This window comes from Pleurodeles waltl, chromosome 8 (assembly GCF_031143425.1).
Source record: "Pleurodeles waltl isolate 20211129_DDA chromosome 8, aPleWal1.hap1.20221129, whole genome shotgun sequence".
NCBI lineage: Eukaryota > Metazoa > Chordata > Amphibia > Caudata > Salamandridae > Pleurodeles > Pleurodeles waltl.
Genome location: NC_090447.1, coordinates 65,548,030 through 65,565,110, shown reverse-complemented (window position 1 = coordinate 65,565,110; position 17,081 = coordinate 65,548,030). Strand labels below are relative to the sequence as shown.

Sequence of the window (17,081 nt, the reverse complement as noted above, 5' to 3'; positions counted from 1 at the left end):
ATTCTTAATTGCAGTACTTATAGGATATCCTACATGTACACATTGAGGCTATCATATGTGCTTGCTCAAATGATCACTGAGCAAGATATATGTGGACGTATGAAACTTTGTTAGTGTCTCACATGCCTCCCAGGACACATTTGGTGGAGGTGGCCATTAGTGTGATTATTAAGGTCCTTTCACCGTGTGTACTCAAATGACTGATGCTTAATGTCACACCATGATGTTCACCAGTTAAATGAGACTTTATACATAATGCCATGGCAGTGTATGTACATGATGCTTGAGCATGTCCAACCAGTGCAAGTGATAGTGATTGTAGCACTATTTCACTGAGATGCTAAGAAGTGGCTTTTGCAGGAACACATCCACCATCGTCTTGTTAGTGCTATCTGCAACAGACATACAACACGTTGGGTAATGGGAGTGCATTGATTTATAGGTTCAAACACGGGCATTTAAAAATGTCCAGTTCTTGCAGTAACAACCACAACATTGTTTGAGACCAAAGAATATCCAGACAGCGTCCATATGGGATATGTGTTATGCAGCACGAGCTGGGGATAATTTCAATGTGGGGGGGTCCAACTTGGCACTAGCGAACATAGGCCTTATCAGCAGTCCACAAGTGCATCAGATACACAGGTGGGAATACAAAATAAGGACAGTACCAGGTGACAAAGGAGGTGGCATGAAAATAAACGCAGGTCAAATGTGAAACTAGCCAAGAGGCACAGACAAATGTTAACTGGCAGTTGCCACCAGACTTTGGTGAAGTCCACATCTTCCTCCCCTGTTGTTTGTGGTGCCTTCCCTGAGGATGGTGATGTTTGGACAGGAGGTGTCTGAGGGACACACACACCAGGGGCAGAAGATGTGGCTTCCCTGTGTCCGGCTGCATTTGTCTGTGCCAGCATGGAAGGGAGCACAGCGCTGACAAGGGACTGATGGATTGTTAATAAGGCTACAACATCTTTGTGGAAGACACACATAGTTACAATATAGGAGCCTTGATTGCACTCCATAGATTGGAGGTATAGTGCAGATGGCCCCCAGCTGGGTGGCGACCTCACTGGTGTCACGTTGGTGTTGTTGCCTTGGCCTTATGACACCAGCAGTGTCAGCCAGGGACAGTTCCATTCTATGGTGTGAAGGGTAGGTGAATTTAATTGCCTCAGATGTGCCTTTTTTGGGAGTCAGGCACTTACGGGCTCCCTCTAGGGGGGCCACAATGGTCTAAATCCCTGCCCACACCTTCTCTACCAGCTACTGCTAGACTTCTACCACTCACCTTTGGAAGACAACTTGGGGGTTCTCGGAGCCCAGAGCTGGGCTTAGGTTGCTAGATGGGGAATGTCCTGTGGTAAGTGGATTCTCAGGAGACCCAGCAGCACTGTCACCCCTTGTAGTGACCAGAGAAGGTATTCCAATGGAGTCCATGAGTTGTTGGAAGGTGTCATCGTCCATGGGAGGCAGGATGTTCTCACCAACAATTTGGTCATCCAGGACAGGCTGCTGGTCAGGAGGTGTTGTTTCTCCCTGTGCAATGTAATAACAATTTGTTACTGGTGATCTATGCTAGATGTTGGCATGAGTTGCTAACATACAGACTTTATTCTTATTCACTTCCATTTCAACATTGATGTCTAGGGCATATGTGACTTGTAGGAAATGTAGTTGCCTTACAGATGGCAATATGTTTACATTGTTAACATGATCAATGTGTGATGAGTGACTTTTTGTGTCATACCACCCATTGCAACATAGTTCCACAGTTTTCTGCCCAGAGTAAGTTGTTAATGGGCAACATCAGCCTTGTTGATTACCTTTATGTACCATGGTGGCTATACTAATTAGTGATCAACTTATTGACACCACTACAGTGCAAAGTGCAAGTCAGCAGGTTGCCTGCATTCCCTCAATACTTACTCCACAACTACTGGGAAAGTAATGTAGGATTGGTCCTGTACTTGATTTGATACTGCAGTCTGTCTTACAAAGTATGCACCATGCCAGTTTGTCATGTTATGCTGCCTTGCATGAACATTGTGCATTCATTTGGACATGGGGCTCATATTTAACACACATCCACACAGCTCTACTCAGCTAGCAACCTTGCCACAGTGCAGGAATGTGTAAGGGCATGTACTTACAATGAAGTTACCTATTTGTGTAGAGAGCCTCACTCTTGTGTACCTGTACATGAGTCCTAAGGCAATCATCATCTAGACACAGGGACTCAATTCATTGTCACACATTGATGGCACCCCAATCATACTTTGACTCTCCTGTGACCCCATCACCACCAAGCGACTGACATGGCTGTCTGTATTTAAGCACTATGGCTTAATCTGTACCCCACATGCTAGTAGTAATGATATTCTGTGACATGTACGTACCCGGGTTGGCCACACAACTAGGTCCATACACCTCACCATCCAACCATCCCTAAAACTTGCCTATAGTCCTGGAAACCTATCTTATCTTGTCCCTTCACTATTCCCTGTTCCACATCCTCCTGCATTGACATATGTGGCATAGTCAGACATTTCTTTGTCCTGCTCCCACATGTGATAAATCTTCACCCAGGTCCACATTCATAATACACCAATGCCCTCTTCTATGGCACCCCTTCACAGCTGCAACACAAGTGTGATACTATCAGACACAGCAGTGCGTGACTATTGCTCAGGCTACCTTGAAGTACACCCATCACAAATCACCTCATTGCTATGCAATGTCTCTCCATTCAAACACAGTGCCAGTTCAATGTGCTCAATCACACCTACATTGCACTACAATACCAGGAGCAGACCAGGCGCACACAACATCTGTTCTTCCAACAATCACTTATAGTCCTCAGGAGTGGATCACTTGCATTCACCACCACCCCCAGTATAAATGTGTCCATGAGAGAGGTAGGGTGGTCTCTACCATGGCAGACAGCACCTGTGTGCTCTCACCCTACACATCATGACAGATGCATGCAATATAGTTTCATGTTAGTGACTGTACGTATGGCTCCTTGCAGTTATTCTTCTGGCAACCCCATTCCATTCCATTGCTTTATACTCCTGATTTGACGGCATGGGCCCAAAAATGTCACATTAGCCCTACTGTACAAGGGAGGCCTGCATTGTCACTGTCAGGTTGGACAGGGTTCAAGTATGATGTGCTGTTCCAGTCCAGATATTTTTGCTCTGTAGCATGGAACTTGTAGTCCTGGTCACTCATGTTATACATTTCACTACAAGTCCCAGTATACAAAAATGACACTGGCTGAGTGCTGAACATCACACATGGAATGGGCAAAGACTGGTCTGTATTGCATGCAATTAAGCATATTGACCTAGATTACGGGCCTCGGTTGCCGCCCGCCAAGTTGTAACCGCCGTGCGGCCGTGCCCATTCTGACATCCCCGCTGGGCCGGCCCAGGGGGGATGTGGGCCGCAACATGGGAGCCCGCTCCAAATGGAGCTGGCGGTGTTGCGGCTGTGCGATGGGTGCAGCTGCACCCGTCGCGCTTTTCACTGTCTGCTATGCAGACATTGAAAAGCAGTGTGGGGCTGTGCCTGGGGACCCTCATGGGCCACCGAGACTCACCTTCCCGCCAGCCTTTCCATGGCGGTTCCTATCACCATGGAAAGGCTGGCGGGAAGGGGGCTCGTAATACCCTGGGCAGCGCTGCCCTGGCGGATTACAACCGCCGGGACCACCGTGGTGGAAAACCGCCAGTCCCAGAGGTGCGACCACGCCGCTTCCGCCGCAGTCGAAATAGGCAAGATTGCACCGCCAGCCTGTTGGCGGTGCAATCGCCAAAACAGCCCTGGCGGTCTTTGACCGCCAGGGCTGTAATGAGGGCCAATGTGATGTATGATTAAACATGTGAGTGATTCCAGCCCTTTACCTTGCACACAGAACACTTCATAGCAGTGCAGCAAAGGAACATAGCTTCATGAACTAGACAGCAAGACATTTTTATGCATATTGTACCTTGTTACCACTTACTCTGTTGGTCTTGGTGGTTCTCAACTGGGGGTCTGCATTCCTGTCTTCCACTCCAGCCTCCAACTCTGCTAGAATGACTGATGCCACCTGCTCCTCCAATGGGTCCAGCTGCTCCTGGTCCTCAAGTGCTCATCCATCCCCATTGCTGCCCTCAGGTTATTGCCCAGTTTCTGTATAGTCGTATGCTTATAATCATGCCAGTGCTTCTTGCACTCGTACACTGTGCTTTTAGTTTGGCCTACACTGTTTATCTTCTCCACTATGGACTACCAAATGGCTTCATTCTTCCCTAATGGCAAGTTGGAGGTGACAAAGAGAAGGTGTTCATTCTTTGTCCCCTCTGTTATTATTATTTCATTCTTCTCCTCACTGAAATTATTCATCCTCTTCTTCTTCCCCTGGGGTTCTCTGTGGACATCCTGGCTGAAATTAAGGTTGTTGGGGTTGTTGCCATTACTGCTGTTGCTCCTACTGTCTGCTTCAGAGGCGCAGGAAATGTTATTTTTCCGATGTGTCAATTTTTAAGGATTTTTTGCTGCATAACGCACTACATTGTGCTGCAAAGGTGATTTGTGGCATGTAAATGTTGCTCTATGACCTGCAAAGCAGCTTAGCATCAGTTTGGCTGGAATGCGTTGCTTTTCTCTGCAGCATCGGTCTCATGGATGCATCATTTTTTGACTCACTGTGAGATCTTACAACATGGCGTGCCATACCATAATTATGCTGCATCAAGGACGTTTGAAAATGCCATACCACAGCGCAACTTTTTCTGACACATCACTGCCTTGACGCAGAGATGTGGCGGTTCTCATAAATGAGCTCCTGCATCCCTAGACCATTCCAAAACATTACCCCACAATGTAAACAACATATAACTTTTAATCATGCAGACCTGGATGGCCCTCCATCCTAGGGTCAAATAGCAAGTAAAACTTGATATGATTGAAATCAATTATAGTCTCAAGCCACACAGTAAGACACGGGCAAGAACACCCCAATAAGTATAAACTCTCAATTTACCTTTTCTTGCAGTATTTGTTATTTAATTTCCAAAATTATTATTGTTTTGTGAAATCCTTTCATGATGCATTGATTTGAATACAATTGTTACACTATAGTTCCCATTGCATTTCAAACTAAAGTTTTATATTTGTTAGAGTTACCCATACACAGCACATTCAACAGATATGCAATATGAATTAGTGTACAGCCAGGGCTTACTTCCACAGGAGGCCTAAAGTCAACATGAGCATTCGAGTCAACGAAAGATGGCCTTAGTGATTAGCTAGAAGTATCATAGATTACATTAATCAGATTAGGTATAGAAACTGTAGGGCCTATTTATGAGGCTCTTGTGCCGCTGTTGCGCCATTTTTTGTGACACAACGGCAGCATAAACCACCCAATCGTATTTATAAAAACGCATTGCTTGGCTTTGAATGGCCTCATAAATATGGAGTAACGCAAGGCAGAGCAAATTGCTGTATTGCCTTCCATTGGCATTGTGGTGAATGTTCTCAAAGAACACCCTTAGATTTTGAAGCATCCCCAGATTTAGGAACAATTTAGGAACAAATTGGCCACAGCACACAGAATATATTGTCCAATCATGTGGTGAGGATAAAGAATCCCTGGTGGTGCGTTGAAGATCTTATTGGCCATTAGTTGCTCCAAGACTACTTACCGCGCCTCTTCATCCGACGTTGATCAGGTTTGACTCAAGGCTTATCAGGGCTTCTTATACCTGTTTCAACCTACGTGCTCAACTCACCTGCTGCTGCTCGGGCAGCTATACTATTCTTAGTTTCACTATCCCAATAAGATCTCTTTTTCCCTTACTTTAGCCTACATAGCTGATTATTATCTACTTCTCTGGCCGGACGGCCCAGCCTTGATGAAGTCACTTGTGTGACGAAACACGTGTTGGCTGTATATCTATGATGACATTATGATTTCTAACACCCACGAATAAAGGCATCATCTACTAACAAGACTCAAGATTTCTCTTTACCTCATACTTCCTCTAAACCTTCAACGCACCACCAGGGATTCTTTATCCTCACCACATGATTGGACAATATATTCTGTGTGCTGTGGCCAATTTGTTCCAATTTTGTCCTTGGGTACTCTGATACCCGTTTTGGTGCCTTCTGGGTAGTAGGGCACTGGGCCAAGCTGCACCAGACTTTGCTTTTTCTCATATACCTGTTAAAAACTATTGTTTTACTGCCTAGAAGTGCGCCATCATTCACCCTTACTACCCTTGTGTTTCTTCTTTCCAGGTTACATCCCCAGATTTACAAGGCCTTGCAAAGCTGGGGATGCACCGAAAACGTACGTCCCCCAGGGTAGCTGCAATGAGGAGCATTCTGCAGCACACATAGAAAGAGGAAAAAGCCTCCCAGGATTCTTTTTTTTGCAGGACATTGCCACTTCCTGCACAAAAACAATCCAGCATGCGACTCAGACACCCTTGCACCATTGTGCAAGAGTGCCTGCGTTGGTGCTAGGCAGTAAAAAGGGCACCAGCACAGGGAGATAGGACGGGAATGGACCATATGGCTTAAATACGGTGCATGCCTGCCCTTTCCATTTGACACGGGGCAGTGCAGCAAGGTGACTTTCTGCACTGCCGCATGCAAAAAAGTCATAAATATACCTCTGTATTTATTTGAGATAAGTCAAGAGTCTTGAGGGTACTAGTAAGAAGTCTATCAGAACTCAATTCACATGACAAATAAGGTCATCAGATCAATGACGATCTGTTAAGATACCCAAAATAATCGATCCATTGTATTATTGTATTAACATTGTGCTGCAGCAGTTTAGCGTCTGCCAATAGTGTTACTATCCAAAATTGGAGCCAATAGCTGTTAAAATGGTACATCATCACAATAGAGGTGAACGAGGACAAATAACTTTATTTCTCCTCATTATTTACTTTTTCTATATGTGGTGCAGAATGCAGCATACATAGAAAGAGGAAGATGTCTATAACAATGGCACACTTGCACCATGGAGCAATAGTGAGTGAATTGGCGCTAGGCTGCCATAAGTGCGTCAGGGCAGAGAGAGAAAGGAGGAATGCACCATACGTTAGTAAATATGATGCACGTACTCCTGCTGTCTCTATTTCACACGGGAACAAGTTGTCTTGCTGCATTGCGCTGAGTCCCTGTAAATATCAGACAGAATCTGGGGCATGGCAACTTATCCCCATTTTGTGTGTATATTTCAAAGACCCATAAGGTATAAGGTTAGCTAGTTGCCAAAGGATTTGAGGCAAGGAGGTGAGCCAAGGGCGTGGTGGGGAATTGGAGCAGGTCAGGGAAAAGGAGGGGAAATGGAAGTCAATGTCCAGGAGAAGGAGAAGAATTGAGAGTGAACTCATGAAGGTGACAGAGAAAGAATATGATCTGGAGTCACAATGGTCAGAGGGGCAGAACTTAGGCCCATATTTATACCTTTTTGGGCCGCATTTGCGTAATTTTTTTACGCAAAAGTGGCGCAAACTTACAAAATGCAATTGTATTTTGGAAGTTTGTGCCGCTTTTGCGTCAAAAAGTGACACAAATGCAGCACAAAAATAGTATAAATATGGGCCTTAGTGTTTGAGAAGAAGCCTAGGAATGATATGGGGGTAAGTCACATAAGTCACAACAGTCTTTCACCTGTGGAGCCTCCTGTCATTCTTGTGGGGGCTGCTGCAGTTAACAAAAAATCTGCTTCCCTGCCTCTAATGTGAGAAACCACCAGAAAGACCATCAGACACGGGTATGACATTGGTGGTGCTGCCACTACTTCACTGTTTTTGAAGTTAGTCTGCCATACTCTAGAACCAACCCATGGTGCACTGTTTCACACCACAGTTACATAATATGCATTGCATCTCCAAACTACAGCTGTAACAAAGGATGCAAGGGGTGGAGGTCTTTGCAATTGTTGACACGCCCAAGGACTAGTCCATGGCTGTTAGGATGTAGTTTTACACTAGCGCATACACTTCTAGCAGAGTCTAAAGCTGATGCTCACACTGTACTTACTGAGTTAACCTCCTGCCTTTGGTAATAACCAAATAACCTTTTCGTAGACATTGCATTTTAAACTTGAATCCACCTAATCATAGTTGGCTGAGGGTTCATGGGCTGCTTTGACAACACCTGAAATGCTCCAGATTAATTCTTGTTTTAAAACACTTCAAATCTAATCCATTGGAACGTGGCCCTCTGTGTCTGTCTACTGAGGTATACATGATGTAGATCATTTTGTAATACCTCATGATCTGAGGTAGTGTCTTATTTCCATAATGCAGGTGGGTGTTGATCACAGGAGGTGAATAAAAAGGAGTACTGTAATGCTTTTACAACATGTAAACCTTCAGGCAGCAGTTCAGTTATGATGTATGATGGAACAACGCATTTGTATACCACAAATTTCATTGTAAAAGAATGTTTGGTAAAGGAACTTGCATGGTAAATTCTCCTCTGCCCTGCTCCCATACACTTGATACCAAACTCCACCCCACCCAAGCCCTTAAAACTGCCCCTTCCACCCCCTGCCATGGCCCTAAACGCCCCCTCCTGAGTCCTAAAAGTAAGCCTGCCATGTCCTAAAAACTACCCTGGTCTCCCACCCCACCCTGAACCCTAAAACCTACCCCTCCCTGTCCTAAAATCTATCCTGACCCCCTTACCCCTGCCCCAAATCCTAAAATTTGCCCCACCCTGTCCTAAAAATGACCCCGACCCCCCTGCCTCCACCCTGAACCCTAAAACCTCCGCTGCCCTGTCCTAAATCCTACCTGACCACCTGTCCCTTGCCCTGTACCCTAAAACCTACCTCGCCCTGAACCCTAAAACCTACCGCACACTGTCCTAAAATCTACCCGAACCCCTGCCCCAGCTCTGAACTGTAAAACCTTCCCTCACTGTCCTAAAATTTACCCAACCCCCACCCCTGCCCTGATCCCTAAAATCTACCCTACCCTGTCCTAAAAACTGCCCCAACCCAACCCCAGCCCTGAACCCTAAAAAGCCACCCCACCCTGTCCTAAAAACTACTCAACCTTCCCTCCCTGTACCCTAAAGCCTAACTTGCACTGTCCTAAAAACTACCATGACCTCCCACCCCCACTCTGAACCCTAAAATCTACCCCGCACTGTCCTAAAAACTACCCCCATCACCGTCCTGAACCCTAAAACCTACCCCACCCTGTACTAAAATCTACTGGACCCCATGCCTAGCCCTGTACCCTAAAACTTACCTCAACTGTCCTAAACACTACCCTGAACCCCCATCCTGAACCCTAAAGCCTACTCCACCCTCTCCTAAAAACTACCTGACACCCCATCCCCCTTTACCTTAAACTTTACCACATACTGTCCTAAGAACTATCTCGACCCCCTGCCATGAACCCTAAAACCTACCCTGCCCTGTCCTAAAATCTACCTGACCCCCCAACCCTGCCTGGTCCTAAAAACAACCCCACCCACCCCCCAAAACCCAGCGCCAACTCCACTTAACTCTCTCTCCTCTGCTCCTTCCTGTTCCACCCGGACAGCTAGACCGCTCTCTCTGCCGTCACCATGTATATGTGTGGTAAAGGCATGCGTGCTAAAGGCATGTGTTCTACATGCATATGCATTGTAATAGCAGCGTGGTAAATGCATAGCGTTGCATTGACCACGTTGTAAGTGATGTTTCACATTCAGTTAGGCCTATTGCTTCTCTAATGCACATTTAAAGTTATTTTCCAGTTCATCTAGTTACAATAATTTGTCTGAATTGCTAAATTATGCAAAGATATTACATTTTGAAAGTATTCTAGATCTACAGCTTGCTTTCATACTTTTGACACTGTTTTTTGTGTTTGTTAAAGGAAAGAAATTAACAAGCTAAGTTTTCTGACAACCACCTGGAGAAACCATGGGTGAATTAAACTTCAGCAGCCACAATCCATCTGCCTTCTTTCTGTTGGGAATTCCTGGTCTTGAAACCCTCTACATTTGGATTGCAATTCCCTATTGCTCAGGGTACATCATTGCCTGTCTAGGGAATTTGATGCTTTTGCTTATTATCAAAATAGAACCTAAACTTCATGAACCCATGTACCTATTCCTCTGTATGTTGGCCACCATCGACCTCATATTGTCCACCTCCACTGTGCCGAAGATGCTGAGCATCCTTTGGTTTGATTCCAGAGAAATTTCTTTCCACGGCTGCCTCACCCAGATGTTCTTCATACATTCCTTCGCTGTGATGGAATCCTCTGTGCTTTTGGCCATGGCCTTTGACCGCTATGTTGCTATATGCAATCCTCTGAGATACAAGAGCATCCTGACCAATCTGGTCATTGTTAAAATTGGACTAACAGCTGTAGCTCGAGCAGTCACTCTAGTCATCCCATTGCCCTTTCTGGTGAAAAGGTTGCCCTTTTGTAATTCTGTTATAGTCCACCATTCCTACTGTGAGCACATGGCTCTTCTGAAGCTGGTTTGTGCTGATGTAACTCTCAATAATATCTATGGCATGGCCACAGTCTTGTTCGTTGTTGCTTTAGACTTGATGTTTATTGCTGTATCTTACGCCCTGATACTTCGGGCTGTCTTCAGACTGGCATCCGTAGACAAACGCATGAAAGCGATTGGCACCTGTGCCGCGCATATTGGGGCTATCTTAGTATTTTACATTCCAGTTGTGCTCTCATCTGCTGTACACAGGTTTGGCCATAATGTCCCAATTCATATTCACATCTTGCTGGCCACTTGCTACCTGATGGGACCACCAGTGCTAAACCCAATCATTTATGGTGTGAAAACAAAGCAGATCAGAAAAAGGGTTCTGAAGGCCTACCTCTCAAACTAGTCTAGCCTGATATGTCATCTGTGTCTGGCTCACTTGGACAACTCCATCCCAGTAAATGTATTCTGACCTTAATTAACCAGTAGGGTTCTTGCAATTTCTTCAGAATCTACTGTGTCTATGATCAGGCAGATGAGGATAATTTCTTCTCAAGAACTAATTAGTGACAAATAAAGGGATGTACCGGCTTGGGTTTATGAGACAGCATAAACATATATTGAAAAGAAACATGTAGATGAAATTCTCATGAATCAAGATATCGATTTGTTTTTAATAGTAAACAAGTGCCTTTGACTTTAGTCTCCATTATAAATTTCTTAACTGTTTCCCTTCTGAGACTTTCAGTTTGAATGGCACTTTTCCTACACTGCATCCCCAATGGAGGGCATTTTTTACAGCTATTATGAATAGGAAGAAGAAATACAAAATACTGGAAGTTGAGCATTTTCGAAATACCCGTTCCTTTCCGCTGCTGGATTATATAACATCATGTACAGAGCATTGTCTATCATAGATATTTTTTTCCTAAATGCTGTGTACGAAAATATCATACCACTGGGTGTAAAATTCTCTATCATTAACTTCAATGGGGCATTATTTTTGTAGGCAACAAAATGTATTTCAGATGACTAACCTTATTCACAAATGTAAACTCCCAATTGGTGTAAATGTACTTTTTTTTTGCTTTTCACAAACTACGAGTGCAGTTTTACGTGTAGTAGTTTCACAACTGTGGAGAACTTCACACACTGAAAGATAGGACACTCTCTGCAGTGGCAAAAATAGTTCAAGTAATTTGTGAATAGCAAAAAAATTGTAAACTTACAATAAAAGTGTGAGTGTACCTTCGTGAATATTGCCAGATATGTTGACTACAACATACAGCTACCGTGACATTTAATTATGTTTTGTCTTTGGAACACACAAACGGATATATTTATCAGAAAGTGGTCCATCGGTCCCGAAGCACCGCTTCTCTTGCTCCGCCCCTGTCCCACCTAACGAAACCATGGTTACACCATATTTCTAATATGGCATTCCATGTTAGCTGTTTCCACAAAAGCATCAGATTTTTTTATGCTATTGTGCGCTTTGCTGGATAATCTTCAAAACATTTGACGCTAGTGCAGCAAAGCACAGGGAGGCCCATTGGTTTTAATAGGTGCATTATTTTAACACATGCCTTTAGCAGGTGTTAAAAATGATAGAAAAAATGGTGCAGTAAGATCTTACTCCATTTTTTCAGGCCGCCCTACTTTGGAATGTCCCCCTGGCATGCATTATGCATAATGTGGTGCAAGGGGTTGCATAGTGGTGCAATGTGTGCATTGCCCCACTTTGTAAATCTGGCGTGGGGAAAGGACACCTTAGAAGCGCATTAGAGTCCAAAAAATGAAGCTGTGGGGTGCTACGGCGGCACAAGAGGCTTGTAAATATGCCCCAGACACCTTACTGTTCACCTTCTTCCGAGTGAGTACATTTGTGGCTTCTTGACGGGCACCTCTAGCTACAAACAAGTACCAGAACAAAGGTATTTGGTGGGTATATGGAGAGGCCAGAGTGGATGTGTGGCCGGTGAGAGCAAGCAGAAGGAGTGAGGTGCAAGAGCTTAGGAGCACGGTATACTGGACTGCCTCATCATCTGCTCTCTACTTTAAATTTTAGACCCTGTGCCCAGACTGTGAGTGGGGTGAGATACGGTTCAAAACATCATGACCATGTTTTTCTAGAATCTCAGATGGCTCTTTTGTCGATCATTTTTCGTTCCAGAGATGTGGAGCTGTCCTCTTATTGTCACCTTCTGCTGATGTCACCATTAGTCTGTAGTTTAGGAATGCTTGTTGGGTCATAAGACTCTGGCAGGATAAAATGTAGAAGTTTGTGAGTGATCTACTGCGGGATTAGAGCATTTTATAGCTCTCTTTGCATTTCCCAAGACGATAGTAAAATGCAGACAGATTTGAGGTGCTAATCTCAGGTTTAAGTGCTGTATCTTCTGTTGCCCCAGGTGGGTGTCTCTAAATCTGGTTACCCACTAACCCTTAGAGGCTAAATCTAACTAGGTGGCTAATTAAAAACATCACTGTTTTACAATGGACTACATCTGCATGTGCGAAGTACCCTGCCCCAAACACTACGTACATTTTTAAAAGTCTGGGGTACTATTTTGGGGCTTGTGTCCTATGCTGGCATGTAGGAACATCAGTGAACTCCTTAAATTAAACTGTCTGTACCAGGAGCTCTGTTGCATGTATGAATATATGTATGGAGGTGAGACATAATAGATCTGTGTGTGACATCACAGTGACAGAAACTTACAAATATTTCCTAGAGGCTGTCTCAGCTTTTGGTGTCAAAGAGGTGGACTGAGACCCTAACTCAAATAACCTGTACCTCATATTTCAGATCTCTGTTCTTGAATCAAAAACAGAAACGGGTCCTCTCATGTGAGAAATTCTTTACGGAAGCCATTGAAATGAATTGCCCTGGAGCAGTGGTTCCCAACCTGTGGTCCAGGGACCCCTGGGAGTCCATGAAGCCTTCTCAGTGGGTCCGCGCTGCTTAGAAAATTAAATAATATTAACAGATTAGGTCCCCAGCATTCAGTAATGACTCAGTAGGGGGTCCCCTGATTCCAATTATGATTCAGTGGGGGTTCCAGGGTTCCCAGTAATGATAAAGTTGGGGTCCAGAGAAGTCAAAAGGTTGGCAACCACTGCCTTCAAGCAAGGCAGAGCCACCTTCAGGAGGTTTCCTCCAGGCTTGCACCTTAAGGGCACCCCATGGCTGATGGTTCTCGTTAATTGAACTGTATAATAAAGAGGAAGTCTTGCCTCCTGAACAGTAGCGTCATTCCCTGTGGAATGCACCTGGGTGTTCAGCTTGCGGAATTAAGGGCCAGATGTAGCAAGATTGCAAATTCCGACTTGCAATTTGCGAGTCCATCCGACTCGCAAATTGCAAGTCGCAATTTGCAATGCAGTACGGTGTCTCAGACACCGACTGCGACTTGCTATGAGGTCGCAATGACCCACCTCATGAATATTCATGAGGTGGGTCGCAAATTGCGGCCCCATAGCGAGTATAGGCACTCGCTAACATGGAGGCCTGCTGTCGTCAGCAGACCTCCATGTTCGTGACTGCTTTAAATAAAGCAGTTTTTTTTTTTTTTAAGTGTAGCCCGTTTTCCTTAAAGGAAAACGAGCTGCACTTAAAAAAAAAAACGAAACCTTTAGTTTCGGGTTTTTTTCAGGGCAGGGAGTGGTCCCTTGGACCACTCCCTGCCCTGAAAAAATATTTGTGGGTCCAGTCACAAACTGTAAGGGGTCCCATGGGGACCCCTTCCAATTTGCGAGTGGGTTACCATCCACTTGAAGTGGATGGTAACTGCGATGCCATTTGCGACCGCATATGCGTATTGCATCCCACTGCGAGTCGCAAATAGGAAGGGAACACCCCTTCCTATTTGCGAGTCGGAAATGCATTTTGCTAGTCGGTTCCGACTCGCAAAATGCATTTCTGCATAGGAAACTGCGTTTTGCGACTCGCAAACGGCAAATTTTGCTGTTTGCGAGTCGCAAACAGTTTCCTACATCTGGCCCTAAATCCATTACATTTCTTCAGAGTCCGCTGGCACATTTGTTCTGTTTCTGATTCTTGCAAGCAGTAACCAAGACTACCATTCATATGCCCAACACTATTTAGTGAAAGTAACAGTGTAAATATTGGTTCCTTTATTCCTGCCAAAATATCATATTCTGTTAAATAAAATGGAACCTATAAACCTGAATGAAAGACAACAGAGAGTCGAGTGTGTTCGCAGCTAAAGACCTTTGAAAGTGAATTTACGCCCTCCTTGTGTATCGCAGTGAGGGCTGATCTAAGGTCTTCTTACACTGACTTGTTGTTTATGTTCTCTTGAAATCACCGCTCTGCACTGTTTCATCTCTTACCACTGAGGGTAACTATCTCTCATCTATTTCGCTTTCCTCTTTCTTAATCAGGCCTGGCTCGCAATGCCAAGTTCCACCTTCTCTGAAGCCACCAGCAGGGACATGCCTCACCTAAGTCGTCATATTAAAGATTGTCACCGCTCTCTCTATCTAGATGTTTCCGGCATTTTAGTATGTGCCCCGATTATACTCCTACGGTACCTCAGCCCAATGTGTCCATCCTTAGCTGGCGTCTGCGAGCAGGAAACTCCGACCTGGCGATGGAACTATGGTGATGATGCAAAATCAACAGACTAGTTAGCACTTTAAAAACGCTGCAAGAACTATCTCTGCTCTCGTGCTTAGTGCAAAAAATCTGAAGTATTTCATACGATTAACTATCCACCTTCACCTTTTACACTGAATAGTCAATACTTTTCAACGCCAAAATCAATGACACTAGATCGCCTTTCCCCTTTGATTGCACCTCTGCATGGGTCCTCCTGAACGTGGATACTCTCTTCAGATCTTCTCCTCTCTTTCCAAAGTGTTTACACCATCAAATTAATATCTAATTTGAAACTTCCATTGACCTGGTGCCCCCAAAACCAGCAGACTGTGTATTCCAGCAGTTACTTTGATATTAAGTAATCTTTGCAACTCATACTTGGCTATGTAAGTGGCCCAGGAGAATTGTATACACCATCTAAAACCTGGTCTCATTTCTCCCACTTGCCTGCAACGTTATAAAAAGCATTGATAAAGCTGAGCTTTTCAGTTGTTGGAATTAATTTGCTTGCTGGAGTCTTTTGAAATTGTGGGCCTCACTTACAAGGCCTGTTGTGCAGGGTTATGGAGGGTGGGGCAGCAAGTGCCTTGCTGCACTGCACAACGTCACCGGGAAAGGGCAGAAATGCACCATATCTACAAGGCACAGCACATTTCTGCCCTCCCCCCTGTGCTGGCGCACAAATTGCTGCAATGCTCCAAAGCAGATACCCTTGCACCATGGTGCAAGCGTGCCTACGTTGTGGAGATGATTTTTTTTGTGCAGGAAGGGATACCTTCTTGCACAAAAGCAATCGTTGGATGCCATCTCCTCCTTCTATGTGTGCTGAAGAATGCAGCACACCTGTAAAGAGGAAAAACAGGGAGAAATAAAGATATTTCTTCCCCTTGCGCCACTTCATTGCTACCGCTGAGGTGGCATAGGAATCTGACGCATTCCCAGACTTGTATATCTGGGAATACGTCAGATTGCTTCGGTTCCATTGGTGCTGCTGTCTGAACACCCACAGCAACACCCATGGAAAAGCCCCTTTCACACAGTGTTACGCGTGAAAGAGGTCCATATTTACAAAGGCCATGAAAACCCATGGAAGGTGGCCTTGCGTGGCCTTGGAAATATGGGCCGGCACACTGTGCCACTGGAGCGTAAAAAAAAATGACGCTTCGTGGCGCAGTGTGCCACTAGAGCTTCGTACATAAGGCCCTGGGTATCATCCTGGCTACATAATGAACTCCATATTGTTTACAGCTTTGGGCAGGTCTGTGTATGGCCCATGACGCAGGGGGTTGGTTTGCTCTCATCCTTTCAGACCTCTTGATGGCGTTCACCACAGTCTCCCATCCCATCCTATTTCAACACCTTATGCAGAGTGTTGACATGCAATGCGTTGGCTTGCACCTTTCCTCTTTAGGCCTTCTCGGTGTCTCTCCATTCTTCAACACGGTTCAGCCTTTAGACCTCTTGCATTTTCCTACGTGTGTGTCCTCGACCTCCACCATGTATAACATCTACGCTGCACCCCCAGCCATCCAAGTATGTGCTTTATGCTTTAGCGCCTGTGGTAATTGCACTCAGCATATGGTTCAACAAGACAGTGTCTTCCAGTCACATGAGAGTCTTAAAGTCATAGCTAAGTGAACTACCTTGAGTTTTTCCAATATTAACAATCATAAGACAGAGGTTCTCATGTTGGGTGACTTGACCACCCTGTGGTCCAATAACTGGATGAAGACTTTCAACCTGTTGATGCAGGTTCTGTCCTCTGCTGTGGAAGCTCTCAGAATATGTTTGATTCTACTTTATTGTTCAAATCACAGCTGGACAAATTGGCTTCCTCTTCCTAAAGTCTTAGCTTTGTGACAATCAAGTGCTGCAAATCAATTACCCAAGTGGTTTCCTCTCACCTGAATTTTGACAATTCCATGTGCTTGGGGCTGGCCATGTGGAGGATGGCACAGCTTCAAACAATACGGAGCTCAGATGTCCT

General features: G+C 44.9%; 1 protein-coding gene across 1 annotated transcript; it reads left to right on the top strand.

The window, feature by feature from the left end:
- Positions 1–9,937: 9,937 nt before the first annotated feature.
- Positions 9,938–10,876, top strand: LOC138249466 (olfactory receptor 52K1-like). Its single transcript, XM_069203425.1, has one exon. It carries the CDS (start codon positions 9,938–9,940, stop codon positions 10,874–10,876), a length of 939 nt encoding a protein of 312 aa, XP_069059526.1.
- The last annotated feature ends 6,205 nt before the right edge of the window (positions 10,877–17,081 follow it).